The sequence below is a fragment of the Podarcis erhardii genome (assembly GCF_964252035.2).
Source record: "Podarcis erhardii genome assembly, chromosome: 3".
NCBI lineage: Eukaryota > Metazoa > Chordata > Lepidosauria > Squamata > Lacertidae > Podarcis > Podarcis erhardii.
This window is the reverse complement of record NC_138507.1, coordinates 19570416-19584882: the sequence shown is the minus strand read 5'-3', so window position 1 is coordinate 19584882 and position 14467 is coordinate 19570416. Positions and strand designations below refer to the sequence as shown.

Below are 14467 nucleotides of genomic sequence, written 5' to 3'. Positions count from 1 at the left end.
GAAATTTAGATGTGTGGCCTTCCGTTTCTTTGCAAACGTTAGTCATGCTGCCGTTAATAAGTAGATCCCGAAACATGTTTTCGCAAGGTGAGTCATTGTAAATATTGAATAAAGCTATTTGGGGAAGCGGCTGCAGAGAACCACTTTGTTATTTTGTCAGACTTTTGCAGCGTTAATTCAAGTGAAACTGCATTTTTATTTTACAATCCCATCGTGCGAGGCTTTGGAAACGTTCGTGTCCCATCAGCAACCATGCTAGAAATTGTCATTACAATTGTACCTTGGTTTTCAAGCAGCCTAGTTCTCAAACATTTTGGCTCCCGAACGCCGCAAACCCGGAAGTGACTGTGCTGGTTTGCAAACTATTTTTGGAAGCCGAATGTCTGACAGGGCTTCCGATTGGCTGCAGGACCTTCCTGCAGCTAATCAGAAGCCGTGCTTTGGTTTCTGAATGTTTTGGAAATTCAACGAACATCCAGAATGAATTCTGTTTGACTTCCAAGGTGCGACTGTAGTGGGAATGTTTGAAAACGTTCCCGTTGCTGATTTCTTCTTCAACTTTCTGCGCACTGAGATTGCTATCAAGGAAACCTTGCTTTTGCAAAGATCCAGACCTTTGGTCACTGCTTTCAGATTGTACTGGTGTAAGAGCTAGTTACACAAGCAATAAAGTTTTTTTCCTGGACTCTATCACATCAGGCTGCAGGTGATAGGCACACCTTCCAACATTTCTCTGATGAAAATAGGGACGTCCTATTTAATAATAATAATAATAATAATAATAATAGCTTTATTACTTAAACCCTGCCCGACTGGGTTGCCCCAGCCACTCTGGATGCCTTCCAACATTTATAAAAACACAGTAAAACATTAAACATAAAAAACCTTCCCCACACAGGGCTGCCTTCAGATGTCTTGTAAAGGTGTATAGTTACTTTTCTCCTTGGTTCAGGGGTCCTATAACTCCATACCCTCCAACATTTCTCCGATGAAAATAGAGACATCCTAAAGAAAAGCAGGACATTCCATGATCAGATCAGAAACCAGGACAGTTTCTGTAAATCTAGGACTGTCCCTGAAAAATAGGGGCACTTGGAGGGTCTTCTTGGAACTTTGAAGTGTCAGGCATAGCTCTAATGGCTTTAGCCCAAACGTAGCAGAGTTTTCCTGCACAGCGAAGAAGCTAGTTGAGGTGGAAATGACTAGTCAGCTAGACTCAGAATAACTATTTACAGGATTTATTAAAAGGAAAAAGAAACCAGCAGAGTTTCTGCATACAAAACAAAGTAAAATAAATCCTTTCTTTCTCTCTCTCTCTTAACCATACACAGCACTCCTACTCCTAACACACCACACCCCAAACTGTGCTAGCATTCCTAGATAACAGAGTTGAGTGCTGGTCGTTAACCAATCGGAGTGAGTAGTTTCTAGGTCAAGCAGACCTTGGCTTTCTGCCAAGAGTAAATTGACACTGCCTTGAGTTAATTGTGTGAAGCCAGAATCTGTAAGTTTTCATGAGAATCAATTAACAGAAACTGAACAGGTCTGTGGTAGGTTGCAAAAAAAAGAGAAAGAGAAAAAAATAAGTGGTGGTGGATGGATGAGAAATATACTACTACTACTACTACTACTACTACTACTATTATTATTATTATTATTATTATTATTTACTTATACCCCACCCATCAGATCGGGCCTCCCCAGCCACTCTGGGCAGCTTCCAAGAGGATATTAAAAACACAATAAAACATCAAGCATTAAAAACTTCCTTAAACAGGGTTGCCTTCAGATGTCTTCTAAAAGTCACATAGTTGACATCTGCTGGGGGGGGGCGTTCCACAGGGTGGGTGCCACTACCGAGAAGGCCCTCTGCCTGGTTCCCTGTAACCTCACTTCTCGCAGTGAGGGAACCACCAGAAGGCCCTCGGCGCTGGACCTCAGACTCCAATGCACTGAGAAAAATAATTTGACAGCGAGAAGGCTCAGTTAAACAGCTCCCTATTTCACACCCCCTTCTTGAGTGTTTTCCCCTCTCTCATGGGATGTCCCTGAGCTTCTCCTTTCCAAATTAGTATAGTCCATTCTAAACTTTGTCGCCTCATCTTTGTTCAGTCAAGCCCTTAACACCTCCTCGTCAGGCTCCCCCTTTTTCTCTCTCACCCCCAAACACAGTCCTTCCCCTGCAAATACTGTCAGTCAGGGACTTGGTTCCGCAGGAATCTTGTATTAATCTGCGGCAAGCAATGAAACGTGAGCTTTTTCTGCATCGCAGGTGCCCTGAAATGTGTTGGGTGATTTAGGCAGACCCCTGAAAGGCTGTCAGAAATGGGGCATCCCAAACTTGAGACGGGAGTTATGTCTCAAGCCAGGCATGTGGCAGGTTTATTTTTCAAGGGGGATTGCTTAGGACTTTGCCTTGATTGGAACTGACGTGTTCTGCATGGCATAAAAGTGAAATGTTTAAGGATGGAGATGGAAGGACATCAGAGATAATGGAGAACACCAGCGGGGGCGAGAATGTGTGCATAGACTAAAAAACACACACACAAAAAACAGACTTGCCAGACCATCAATAGCCTTACCACATTATAAAACAGCAGACTTTAAATCTTGCAATTCAACCAAACAAGGCCTGATGTAATAATAATAAAAAAGGCCCTATACAGGTTCACATCTGGCTTTTGTAACTGTCAGCCAGAGAGGTAGTTGAGATCAATTCTCTCAGAGACAGCTTTCATGAGAGACACATCGGCCCCAAACACACTTATTTAGCAAAAGCTTGATTGAAATAAATAGAATTTAAATGAGGTTTAATAGGATTTCAGTTCAGTGGTGAATTGTTGTTTCTAATTTTCTGTATCTGCATAATTCTGCCCTGCCACCCTAGATAATACATGACCAGATATTATGGTTTTTCTCAGAGCTATTATCCCCACTGGCATTATTTAGTTAGTTAGTTAGTTAGTTAGATTACTAGTCATGCTCAACCAGGTTAAATGTATACCAGATGACCATCTATCATCATCATCATCATCATTTATTTATACCCCACCCATCTAGCTGGGTTTCCCCAGCCACTCTGGGTGGCTCCCAACTGAATATTAAAAACATGATACAGTATTAAACATTAAAAACTTCTCTAAACAGGGCTGCCTTCAGATGTCTCCTAAAATTAAGATAGTTGTTTATTTCCTTGACATCTGGTGGGAGGGCGTTCCACAGGGCAGGCGCCACTACCAAGAAGGCCCTCTGCCTGGTTCCCTGCAACCTCACTTCTCGCAGTGAGGGAACCACCAGAAGGCCCTTGGTGCTGAACCTCAGTGTCTGGGCAGAATGATGGGGGTGGAGATGCCCCATCATTCTGAGCTGAAGCCATTTAGGGCTTTAAGGTCAGCACCAACACTTTGAATTGTGCTGGGAGCCAATGTAGGTCTTTCAGGACCGGTGTTATATGGTCTCGTTGGCCACTCCCAGTCGCCAGTCTAGCTGCCGCATTCTGGATTAATTGAAGTTTCCGAGTCACCTTCAAAGGTAGCCCACACAGAGCACATTGTAGTAGTCCAAGTGGGAGATAGCCAGAGCATGCACCACTCCAACAAGACAGTCTGCGGGCAGGTAATGTCTCAACCTGTGTACCATATGGAGCTGGTAGACAGCTGCCCTGGGCACAAATTTGACTTGCGCCTCCATGGACAGCTGTGAGTCCAAAATGACTCCTAGGCTGTGCACCTGGTTCTTCAGGGGCAAGTTACCCCATTCAGGACCAGGGAAGCCTCCACACCCGCCCGCCCCCTGTCCCCCAAGAACAGTATTTCTGTCTTGTTAGGATTCAACCTCAATCTATTAGCCACCATCCATCCTCTGACCGCCTCCAGGACCTTCACTGCCCTCACTGGTTCTGATTTAAAGGAGAAGTAGAGCTGGGTATCATCTGCATACTGATGACCACCCAGCCCAAACCCCCTGATGATCTCTGCCAGCGGCTTCATATAAATGTTAAAAAGCCTGGGGGAGAGGACAGAACTCTGAGGCTCATGGATGCTTTGGTTGAGATTCCTGCATTGCAGGGGGATTACACTAGAATCCTAATCCTTGGGATCCCTTTCAACTCTATGAACACCTAGAGGCCCACACAGTTCCCATCCCTAGTTTAGGGGGCACTGGTGTGCTACACTATGAAATGAAACCTTGCCAAGCATTCTGTTTCAATGTGTATAATTCCAGGAAATATGCTGTCCTTATCCAGAGGGAGCCGGGATATCAATGCATTTATTTTACTACACTATACCTAGACAGTGCACAAAGGAGATGCTCAAAGCAGCGGCACTCTTTCCCTCTCTCTCAGCTGCCTCCACTGGCAATCCTGAAGCCAGAGCAGATGATTGCTTAGTCAGGGGAAGGAAGCCCCATTGACTTCGGTGGAAGCCACCGAAACAAGCCACTTCCTCCGGATCCTGGACCAACCCCAAATACAGTAATACACTCATCAGGATAAAGTGGCTTGCTTCATCCGAACGCCACGCTTCCAGATCCGCAGCAATACTAAGAAATGAAAGAATGAAAAACCACGCGTGGGCGTAGCCAGGATTTTTGTTGGGGGGCGGGGCGGGGGCGGGGCAGGGCAGGACTTTTGTTAGGGGAGGCAGAACCGACATGATTGGTCAGTTAGTTAAGTATTTCTAATGTTTTACTTGACGGAAGGCGGGCAACTGCCTCCGCCCATGATACCACGGTTTTCAAGGAAGAGGCACAACTACGATATTGCAAAGGGTTTGGTGAACCTTACCCGAATTCACAATGTAAAGCAAGGTCGACGTGGCAAAATAGTAAATAGCTCCGTGCAAATTGCTCTCCGTGGAGGCGTTTTGGTTTTTTCCAATGCAGATTTAAACGTTTTGTTGGGACAAGGGGGTTAACTTTCATTTCCTTCTGCAATATACGAATCGCGATACTGGGGGATTGGACTAGATTACCCTCCAATTTAGGTTCCCTGCCAACTCTACCATTCTATACTGTTAACAACTGTATAAAAATCCTTGAGGAGGAGGAGGAGGTGGGGGAAAGGAGAATTTAAAAAGACTTGTTCAGAAATCCTTCACCACTAGGAGTAGTCGTGGCCGAGTGGTTAAGGCGATGGACTAGAAATCCATTGGGGTCTCCCCGCGCAGGTTCGAATCCTGCCGACTACGGCGCGGATTTATTTTTCAAAGGGCCAAACTTTTAATTGAAGCGCCTCGATCCCAGCAGGGCGGGGGTTTCCCGGAAGAACCAGGATGGGGCCGCCAGAGGCAGCGTAAGCCCAGCTCTTGGGAAGGGAAACTCGTGACACGCCGATCTCCTCCTCCTCCTCCTCCTGTTCTCCAGCCTTGCAACAGCAGCGGCACTTTCGCTGCGCGCAACTCCCAGCAAAGTCTGCGCTGCGCCGCTGGAGCTTTGGCGACGCCATGCAGCCCAGCTCGGGGCCTGCCGTGCTGGTCACCACCAGGTAAGGCGGCTTGCAGTGCAGGGGCCTCGCTTTGCTCTGCCGGCCTGCCTCTTGCCGCTTCCCAAAGCGAGGAGGGCGCGGGGCTTGGAGAGTTCTGGGGAGCCTTCCTGGCCGAGCAATCCCCGGGATCCAGATGTGCGCCTTGGGCCCGGCGCAGCTGGCATGGGCTTCCTTTCCGCCTCCTGCCGAGCAGGACGAGCCTCGCTGCCTGCGCCTCCTGCCTGTCCAGTGCGCTTCCTTCCTTCTCCCCCGCGGCTCCCCTTGTCCCAAAGGGTAGCTGGTGCGTCAGGGCGCACGGGGATCTTTGCGCACCCGTCCGCCTGCTTCGGTTACAAGCAAGTCCAGAGCGTGTGGAACTGGCAGCCAGCTCCCTCCATCTTAGCCTTGGGTGGGTGGGGGGTTAATTTATTGTTCGGTGCAGTGGTACCACCCCGCCTTTTTCTCCAAGGAGCTGGAGGGGGCGTGCATTTTATTGTTATTATTTATTACATTTTTATACCGCCCTTCATCCAAGGATCACAGGGCAGTTTGCAATAGAAAAGCACAAAATGCATTACATAGTAACAAAACAAAATCAGTACCCCCCCCCCACTATGGTTCTCCTCCTCATTTAATTCATTCTTTTCCCTGATTATTCAAATGTTACAATACAGCTTTGTCCACTGCCATAATATCTCAGAATGACCATTTCAATCCTCAGTCCCACATCACTGTCATGTTGGCTCCCCAAATACCCTCAATAGGAACCCAACTACCAATCTGGTTGATTAGTCATTGATGGTATGTGAGGCATTCTGATAGAGCAATGCTCCATATGTTATTAACCCAAGCCTCTATTGGTATATTAGAGGTTTCCTTTCATCATTGACAATAACTAGTCTACTGGTTGAACAGGAAGGAAATTAATTCTTTAGATTTAAAGGTAGAATTTGGGGTCAAATCTAGTGATAATAAGGCAAGTGCCAAATTAAGAGGGATTGATTGCTGGAGGTCAGATAAAAACCTTTTCCCAAAAGGCATGGACCATGGTACGCCCCCACCAAACATGAATATAGGACCCTTGATCTCTACAGCCCTTCCAACATAATGGTGAGCTTGAAGAATTTATCTTTGCAAGGCATGTGGGGGTCCAATACCGCCAAAATTTTAAGGGAAATTTCCTGAAGGTGAGCCAAAATTGTTTTTAAAAATGGATTACGCCATATAGATTCCCATGCTTTCTCACTTACTGAAATTTCTATGTCAGTTTCCCATCTCATTCAAATATCTTTTGTGTTGCCCACAAAGTTGTCTAATATCATACCATATATCACTGAAACTGCCCCTTTCAGAAACAATAGAATACTGAAGTTTATATGAAACATGCAGGGATTTCTGCTATGCAAAATGAACCATGGAAAGAGAAGAAGGGAAGTCACTGATATTTTAAGGTTGGCTAAATGAATATTGGAGGGACGCGGGTGGTGCTGTGGTCTAAACCACAGAGACTAGGGCTTACCAATCAGAATGTTGGCAGTTCGAATCCCTGCGATGGGGTGAGCTCCCGTTGCTCGCTCCCTGCTCCTGCCAACCTAGCAGTTCGAAAGCATGTCAAAGTGCAAATAGATAAATAGGTACCAATCCAGTGGGAAGGTAAATGGCATTTCCGTGCGCTGCTCTGGTTCGCCAGAAGCGGCTTAGTCATACTGGCCACATGACCTGGAAGCTGTCTGTGGACAAACGCTGGCTCCCTTGGCCTATAGAGCAAGATGAGCACTGCAACCCCAGAGTCATCCGCAACTGGACTTAACTGTCAGGGGTACCTTTATATTTACCTTTTAAATGAATATTATGATATTTAAAGAAACAGCCCCTTTCATATCATGGCTAGGACTGTTACGTAGCAATTCAAATTCTATTTTTTCAGTTACATGTTACCCTTTCGACATTTTCAACATATACAATCAAAACACAATCAACTATTTTCTCCTATTTTTGTTGACTTCCCACCCCATTTTCAATGGAGTTGTTATTTCTCCCCTTCTGCTTCACCCTGTCTTCTATCTATTAAATCATAACCACATTATTATACTCTCATTACTTCTGTTGCTCTTAGCTCAAATCCTGCTCTCAAGTTCATCGTACTATAATATTTCTTTAAGTAGTCCAAAAAAGGCATCCTTTCTCCCATAAAACACTCTTCATTGGATTCTCTTAATTTTGCTGTTCATTTTGCCAGTTCTGCACCACCTGCTATCTTACTTACCCATTCTTCTTTGGTGGAATCCTCCTCATTTAATTCTCACAACAACCCTGTGAGGTAGGTTAGGCAGAGAGGGAGCGGCTGGCCCAAGGTCACCCAGTGAGCTTCATGGCTGAATGGAGATTTGTAGAATTGTAGCGGAGGGGACCCTGAGGGTCATCTAGTCCAACCCCCTGCAATGCAGGAGTCGCAACACAGAGTCCTTTTGCCCAACTCTGGATCAAAAACTGATGCCAGCTTTGGGAGTCAGTTGGCACTGAAATGTGGCATTGAACTCTGATTGAACTCTTTCTGTGTTTTCATTTGCAGACCTCTTCAAAACACCCACACAGGGATCGATCTGTCCGTTCCAGAGTACCAGGAAATCCGGGGGAAGATGATGTCAGGCCATGTGGAATATAATATTGTCGCCGTGACGCAGCTGCCTGCTTTCAAATCAGCAAAGCACAAGCCAGAAGACATAATTCAGTTTATGGTAATCCATTGTGAATCAGTTGTTGTTTCTGCTGAGCTGTTGTTATGTAACAGAGAGAGTGCATATGGATTCATGAGCGACACTGTGAATCTAGGATGTTCATGACTAGAGATGCGGGTGTAGGAATGCGGATGGCACTGTGGTCTAAACCACTGAGCCTCTTCGGTGTGCTGATCAGAAGGTTGGCGGTTCAAATCCCCGCAATGGAGTGAGCTCCTGTTGCTCTGTCCCAGCTTCTGCCAACCTAGCAGTTTGAAAGCACGCCAGTGCAAGTAGATAAATAGGTACCGCTGTGGTGGGAAGGTAAACAGTGTTTCCGTGTGCTCTGGTTTCCGTGATGGTCTTCTGTTGTGCCAGAAGCAGTTTAGTCCTGCTGGCCACATGACCCAGAAAGCTATCTGTGGACAAACGCCGGCTCCCTCGGCCTGAAAGTGAGATGAGCACTGCACCCCATAGTCACCTTTTACTGGACTTAACCATCCAGGAGTCCTTTACCTTTTAATTTCATGACTAGAGCCTCATTGGGGGCTTGGGGCCCCTTTCTGATCAATGTGGGGAGGAAGGGACCCTGGACTTTAAAGGACCTTTGTCTGGTAATTTCTCCTAGGACTTAAGGCAGTGATGGCCAAACTTGGCCCTCTAGCTGATTTGGGACTACAACTCCCATCACCCCTAGCTAACAGGACCAGTGGTCAGGGATGATGGGAATTGTAGTCCCAAAACAGCTGGAGGGCCAAGTTTGGCTATCACTGATTTAAGGCATTATGTTTCTACAGTGGTACCTCTAGTTGCAGACAGAATCCATTACAGGGTGTTGTTCGCACCCTGAAAAGTCCACAACTAGAGCAGCACTTTTGCACAAGCACAGAGGGCGATAGAGCACTTCTGTGCATGTGCAGAATGCTTCTGCACATGCACAAAGTATGCAGAACGCTTTTGTGCGCGCGCGCAGGGCGAAACCCGGAAGTATATACTTCCAGGTTTTCAGTGTTCACAACCCGAAAAGCCGCAACGTGAAGCAAATACAACAAGAGGTGTGACTGTATTTCGAGGGAAAACATGACAGATTGTATCCCCTTTTGCTACAAAAATTGGTTCAATTAAAAATAAGAAGAAGAGTTGCCTTAAGTATTCAGTGGAACAATGTAGCAGCTACTTATGTTGTAAGCACACCCTGCAAACAAATGCTCATACTGCGAAATATCTGAAGCAGATCGGTTTAAGAAACCGGCCATTTGTGCAGGTTTCTTGTTTCATAGGGAAAGATCTATATCTTGCACCAATAGACTTTGGGTGTGAAGAAAGCATTTGATTTTAGAAGACAAATTAAGATGTTTGCCTGTAGCACAGAGGAAACCAAAAGCTTTTTGGCAGTTTATGTTAATGGATAATTGTAAGCTGGTTCCTACATACATGCCCATCCTTTGATAACCGTATTGTCAAACAATGATTTGCATGGAGGTAATGTGAGAAGACGCGGGTGGCACTGTGGGTTAAACCACAGAGCCTAGGACTTGCCGATCAGAAGGTTGGCGGTTCAAATCCCCGTGACCGGGTGAGCTCCCGTTGCTCAGTCCCTGCTCCTGCCAACCTAGGAGTTCGACAGCACATCAAAGGGCAAGTAGATAAATAGGTAACGCTCCGGCGGGAAGGTAAACGGCGTTTCCACGCACTGCTCTGGTTTGCCAGAAGCAGCTTAGTCATGCTGGCCACATGACCCGGAAGCTGTACGCCGGCTCCCTCGGCCAATAAAGCAAGATGAGCGTCACAACCCCAGAGTCGGTCACGACTGGACCTAATGGTCAGGGGTCCCTTTACCTTTGCATTTAATGTGAGACGAAGGATTCTGTCATGACTCATTCACACACATGCAAGCCGTCACTTGATGCCATCAAGTGAGGAAAATGCTTGTGAACCATTCCTTTGCCTCTAATGGAGGGATGGACAATTTTTCAACCTCCAGATATTGTCAGTCTCCAGCTTTCATCAGTCCCAGCCAATATGCCCAGTCACCAGAGAGAATGGGAAGTGGAGTCTTGCAACACCCCTATCTGCGGCAATGAACAGTGCTTAAGTTTTCTTCAGCTTCAGTTTTTATGCAGGGCATGGCAAACCTGCGGTCCTCTGGAAGTTGTTGGACTCCAAGCTCCATCATCCCTAGCCAGCATTGTAAAGCATGATGGGAGGTGTAGTCCTATTGACACCCAGTGCGGGATTAAACCCTGTGGAGACCCTAGGCAGTCAAAATCTGGCCTTGCAAATTATCTCCTAATACTTGATTGTAGTCAATATTATTTTGATCCCTTGTCGCAGGGCCCCTAAAAGGTGTGGGGCCCATAGGGCAGTGCCTTCTCTGCCTATTTGGTAATCTGGCACTGATGACACCACATGTCCCCTATACTTGCACAAAGCCATGTGACATTAAAGCGACTTTGTTCCTTGGTTCCTTGTTAGACACCTCGGCTGCTCCGATTTCCATCCCTTTCTCAGGAGATAATGAATTTAAACATTCCAGTCCCCCACTGGAATGGTATTTTCATCCTGCGAAATATTTTTGGGTCGCTGTGGCATGGTCAAATACCTTAAATAGTTTAGCCGGTGTAGCTAATCTTAATTTCTGAGCTTGTTGCAGGCAGTTGAAAGGGAAAGAAGGTATTCTTTCCCCACATGAGTGAGAGATGTCACATTCTGTTGCGTTGGTGTTTCCAACCAAAGTAGTTGTGGCATGGAAACCTACTCAGTTTCACCATGACCCGTTACATTATCCAGAGCTATTTAAAGCTTATCTGAGCGGCTTCATCTTGCCAGCCACCAACCTCTGAAGTCTTGTGTATGTTTGTAATTATATACAGCAGCACACTTAGTAAAATTCCTTCTATTTTTATTTTTGTTTTCATTTTAAGCCTAAGCAATAAGTAAAAGCTGGAATACGACCATAACGAACCTGAGATCTCCTAGGCCCTAGGGTAGGGCTCAGGGGCAGGGCTCGTGTTTGGCATGCAGAAGGTTCTAAGTTCAGTCCCTGGCATCTCCAGGTAGAGAGAGCCTTGTCTCAAATCCTAGGGAGGCCCTGACTGGCATTGTAACCAGTGCTGACCTAGAGGGAGCAGTCACCTGACTCAGTAGAAGTCTGATGGGGGAGATTAAGGTAAAAGTAAAGGGACCCCTGACCATTAGGTCCAGTCGTGACCGACTCTGGGGTTGTGGCGCTCATCTCGCTTTATTAGCCGAGGGCTGGTGTACAACTTCCGGGTCATGTGGCCAGCATGATTAAGCCGCTTCTGGCAAACCAGAGCAGCGCACGGAAACACCGTTTACCTTCCCGCTGGAGTGGTACCTATTTATCTACTTGCACTTTGATGTGCTTTCGAACTGCTAGGTTGGCAGGAGCAGGGACTGAGCAATGGGAGCTCACCCCATCATGGGATTTGAACCACTGACCTTCTGATTGGCAAGTCCTAGGCTCTGTGGTTTAACCCACAGTGCCACCAGTGTCCCTTATGGGAGAGATTAGCAGCATTCAAAATTTGCCAGGCGCCAGGCGCATTTGGTGCCTGGCTATAGGCCACTTGCGACCAAGTGACGATGCCCAGGTGCCAGGATGGCGCCTGACGTCTCCCCCATCTGGAGGTGCATTCCTGGGGAACCTAGGATCTTGCCTATTTTCACACACCGACAACACATCCTTTAGAATTCTCTCTGCGATAATTTATCTGCACAATCGGAACGAATTTCAGGAACCAGGAAGTAGTCTTTGAGCCATCCGGCCCCCAAATGGCAACTAGACGTTCTGTTTTGGTGTCTGAAACCCTGGTTTTAGGAGCCATTTGGCACCTAGTTAATATATCTGAGTTTTTAACACTGGATAATAAAGCACAAGTGAAGTCTGAAAAGAAATTGCAGAGGGCAAGAGGGATTTTTCTCCTTCTACTCTACTTCTTTCTATCTCAGGGGCTTGTTCTTCCTCGTAGTTTCATTTAATCCCACCACCCGTCTTTTCATTTCTCCATTTCTTCTCCTTTGCCAGCGGCACTGGGAACATAAACAGGGTGAGTTTTCAATAGCATTTATGCCAGGGCTATGTCTTTAGCCAATGTTCACCCATTCTTTCAGTGTGGGTTTGCTTCATGTATTTGCTGGTGGGCTTATCAGATAGTTGGGTTCTCTTAGATACTTTTGGGTGCAATGTATGCTTCCACCCTCAGAAATAAAAATCCACACAATTATGTTGTTGTGTTGTTTAGTTGTTTAGTCGTGTCCGACTCTTCGTGACCCCATGGACCAGAGCACGCCACACAATTATATACTGTAGCAAATCTGAGACCAGAATCCAGTGCATACTATCTGGAGAGTAAGGTCCATTAAACACAGTGGGCTTTACTTTCTGAGTGTGGCACTGATAATGCCACAGTTGCAGGTTCGATTCCCGTACGAGACACCTGCATATTTCTGCATTGCAGGGGTTGGACTGGATGACCCCCAGGGCCCCTTCCAATTCTACATTTCTATGATTCTTTGAGTAAACATTTATAAGGTTTCCCAGAACCCTCATAGCTTGCAAAAGCTGCAGTTCCCCCCCTCCCCAAATTATGCTTGAGCATTCCTTACTCTTTTCCTTGCTGTCTTGAATTTGATCTTTTCTTTTCCTTCTCTTCTTTCTTTCTCTCTTTTTCTCCTAACACATTTAGGTGGCATTTTTATCTATGATTCTGATACCACTGTAAAAAACATACAAAGCCAACAGCCTAGACCAGGGGTCAGCAACCTAAGGCCCATGGGCTGGAAGCAGCCTGCGGAGGTTGTTTGACTGGCCCACAAGCTGCCCCTGGTGCAGCGCACAGAGACTCACTTCCGCAGCTCTGAAAATCGTGTCTGCGCAGATGCTAAAAATTGCGGGTGCGCATGCAATCCGGCCCACAGAGGGATCTCTGTGGGACCGATCCAGCCCAGGCAATATAAACCTTGCTGACCCCTGGCCTGGACTCTCATACATGTCTTCACAGAAGCAAGCGCCCTTGAGTTCAGTGGAGCTTACACACAGGCAAGTCGTCATCTTTTGCGATCACTCTTAACCAAGTAAGATTGTCTTCCATGAACACGGTTTTAACAGGGAGTCCGTAAGTGACTGTGGAGGCCAGTTCTGGATCCACACCTCCTTCCACAGTGGGGACATAGGTTTCCGCATGGGAGCTGATCACGGTGAGGGTTTGCCAAGTCTGCCTTCCTCTTCGCACGTTTCTCCTTTTCACCCTGAATTCGAGTGTCTTCAAAGTTCATGACATCTTTGGTAAAGGCTGTTCTTCAACTGGAGTGCTCGCAGGCCAGTGTTTCCCAGTTGTCAGTGTTTATACTACATTTTTAAAGATTTGCCTTGAGCGAGTCTTTAAACCTTTTTTGTTGACCACCAGCAAGTGAGTATAGGATTGAAGGCTAACATCCAGGGGCGTTACAGCTCAGTCAGTATGAGACTCTTAATCTCCGGGTCGTGGGTTTGAACCCCACGTCGGGCAAAAGACTCCCTCATTGCAGGGGGTTGGACTAGATTATTCTTGTGAAGAAGAGTTTGGATTTGATATCCCGCCTTTCACTCCCTTTAAGGAGTCTCAAAGCGGCTAACATTCTCCTTTCCCTTCCTCCCCCACAACAAACACTCTGTGAGGTGAGTGGGGCTGAGAGACTTCAAAGAAGTGTGACTGGCCCAAGGTCACCCAGCAGCTGCATGTGGAGGAGCGGAGACACGAACCCGGTTCCCCAGATTACGTGACTACCGCTCTTAACCACTACACCACACTGGCTCTCTGTGGTCCCTTACAATTCTACAATTCTATGATACTATCATTTTAGGTACTTTAAAAGACTTTGGACACATGGATAAATTTGCCTCTGGCCAGATCAGCATGGAGGGTGGCAGAATCTACTGCCATGTCACCAGCCACCCCTGGAAAAGAAAATGCAGTTAAAAAGGGGTGAGAAGGGGCTGGAGCAAAAGATATGGGCCTCAGACTCCATAGGCCACCCTGCCTTGTGCAGAAGTGAGACCATGAGCTCTCGGTGCTTTCAGACCAGGAGACACCCACTTTGCTGCCTAAGTTGCTAAACTTAATGCAAACTTTCTCCCAGCTATTATTCTTCCTATGTTGTACTTTAGGGTTGGAGACATATTTATAGCACCTTTGATGCAGTGACAAGCTCTACTGTGACATATCTTGCTGGATCGACCATTAATAGGGAGCATACACTGTTCTCTGTGTGTACAGGTTTATTT

General features: G+C 46.5%; 1 protein-coding gene across 1 annotated transcript in view; it reads left to right on the top strand.

Annotated features, from left to right (window-relative positions):
* Nucleotides 1-5327: 5327 nt before the first annotated feature.
* HS1BP3 (HCLS1 binding protein 3) overlaps nt 5328-14467 on the top strand; it is a 32117-nt gene continuing 22977 nt past the window's right edge. The window contains exons 1-2 of the mRNA XM_081857314.1: nt 5328-5485; nt 8037-8202. Of these exons, the coding sequence (XP_081713440.1) occupies nt 5445-5485; nt 8037-8202 (207 nt within the window). The 5' untranslated portion in view covers nt 5328-5444. The remainder of the gene's footprint in view (nt 5486-8036; nt 8203-14467) is intronic.